The 1,738-nt window shown below is 38.4% G+C and overlaps 1 protein-coding gene across 1 annotated transcript in view; it reads right to left on the bottom strand.

Moving 5' to 3' along the window:
* The window catches only part of LOC107748642 (receptor-type tyrosine-protein phosphatase S-like), a gene marked incomplete at its 3' end in the record, with an annotated part of 20,232 nt that overhangs the window by 6,409 nt on the left and 12,085 nt on the right, over positions 1-1,738 (bottom strand). The window contains exon 3 of the mRNA XM_016563528.1: positions 1,547-1,658. Coding sequence (XP_016419014.1) covers positions 1,547-1,631 — 85 coding nt within the window. The remainder of the gene's footprint in view (positions 1-1,546; positions 1,659-1,738) is intronic.

Here is a 1,738-nt window from a genome sequence, read left to right as displayed (position 1 = left end):
GCTCCATAAATAATACTAGATACCTTATTGTTTAAATGTGTAGAATCCACATAAGCTTGTTTTTCATCAACCGGTCAAAATTTACAGCAGGGCATGCAGATTCAGTCCGTTTTTGGCCAGACAGAAACTGCACACAGACTCATTCTTCCCACTGCTCGCTCTTTTGTGACTAACTTTCTCAGTTGGTCACACCAGCACATGATTTGGTCACAATATTTTTATTTTTAGGGATTAATCAATGCATGCTGATAAACTTTTATCATAGTTTATAATTATATGAAAACGAAAGTGGTTAACATTCAACACCTTCTTTTTCATCAGTATTATTTGTGATTTAAATTTTGTGAACGGGAGTTCCTATTTACGTTATAACCGGCTTCGGGTGCTTTCACTTTCGAATTCGCGATCTTGGTGTCACGTTTTGCAGGAAAAGATAATTGCCCTGTGCTGGACAGTATTTATTTATCCTCAGTTGTTCAAATCGCGGTAATAGAATACGGTTATGTTGATAATTAAAATATGAAACGGTATTACTAACCGTGGGGTATTTTATCACGATTTATCGTCAAACCGGTAATCGTTACATCCCTAACACACACATAACACATACACTCATAACACACATAGAGAGACAGAACCTGCATCCCTGCAAACATCACCATGACGACTGCCATGAGAGGAAATGACATCATCGCTATCTGGGGTCATGTGACACTGTGAGAACACGATCACAGTGAATCAGAGACTGTGATCATTATTTACACGGCTTTCACGTGACGCCACCACGCAACTCAGGTCTGAATTATTGCAATGAAATAATGGAATGGAATGCAATTAATAACGCAATTAATTAATACAGTTAACTTATGTGTGAATTAATGCAATCATTATAACTATATTAAATGCTGATTCAAGGTTGAACATTTTAATGAATCTTTGGTGACATCACATGAAACGGCCTCTTCAGTCACACTGATCACATCACAGCTGCGCTTTCTTTATTCATCAGTGTTGTATTGTTAAAGAGAGAGAATTCACTTTCATTCCAGCGTCCAGCAGACACCAATCTTTCTGTTTTAATCATTCATTACAGTAAAACAGCATCAGCCTCTGCTTAGTTTCCATGACGACATGTCGACATCCCATCACAAAGGACATGCATTGTTACCAGTGTTGGGAGTAACGCATTACAAAAGTAATAATATTACAGTAGTATATTACTTTTTGCTGTAACGCAGTAATATAACGCATTACTAATCAAATTTGGGTAATATTATTACTCGTTACAATCTCAGTAACGCAAGTTACAACAACATATTTTAACTCAAAATTAAGTGGTGAATTTACTAACACCACAAAACAGCACCAGCGAAAAAATTACTCGTGTAAAATAGTTCGTCTATTTCCTGTTGCTGTAAATAGATAACTAATTACTTTCAAAAGACAGTAACTAGTAATATATAATGTATTACATTTTGGAAGTAACTTGCCCAACACTGATTGTTACCATACCAACAACAGTGCATTAGAGCGCATGGAGACCTACACAATGAGTCGCAGGAGTTCTGCAGGAAGATGAAGACGAGCAGCAGCAGCGAGGAGCGGAGAGGACCCCTGCCCCAGACAGCCATGACCCTCGACGACTGACTCCAGACACACTGCAGAGAGAGAGAGAAACACTCAACAGCAACGCAGAAACACAACACACACACACACACACACTCTCTCTCTCACACAC

This window comes from Sinocyclocheilus rhinocerous, unplaced genomic scaffold, assembly GCF_001515625.1.
Source record: "Sinocyclocheilus rhinocerous isolate Xijiao unplaced genomic scaffold, SAMN03320098_v1.1 scaffold2485, whole genome shotgun sequence".
NCBI lineage: Eukaryota > Metazoa > Chordata > Actinopteri > Cypriniformes > Cyprinidae > Sinocyclocheilus > Sinocyclocheilus rhinocerous.
Note: the sequence above shows the minus strand (reverse complement) of the source record. Positions and strands in the feature narration are given on the sequence as shown.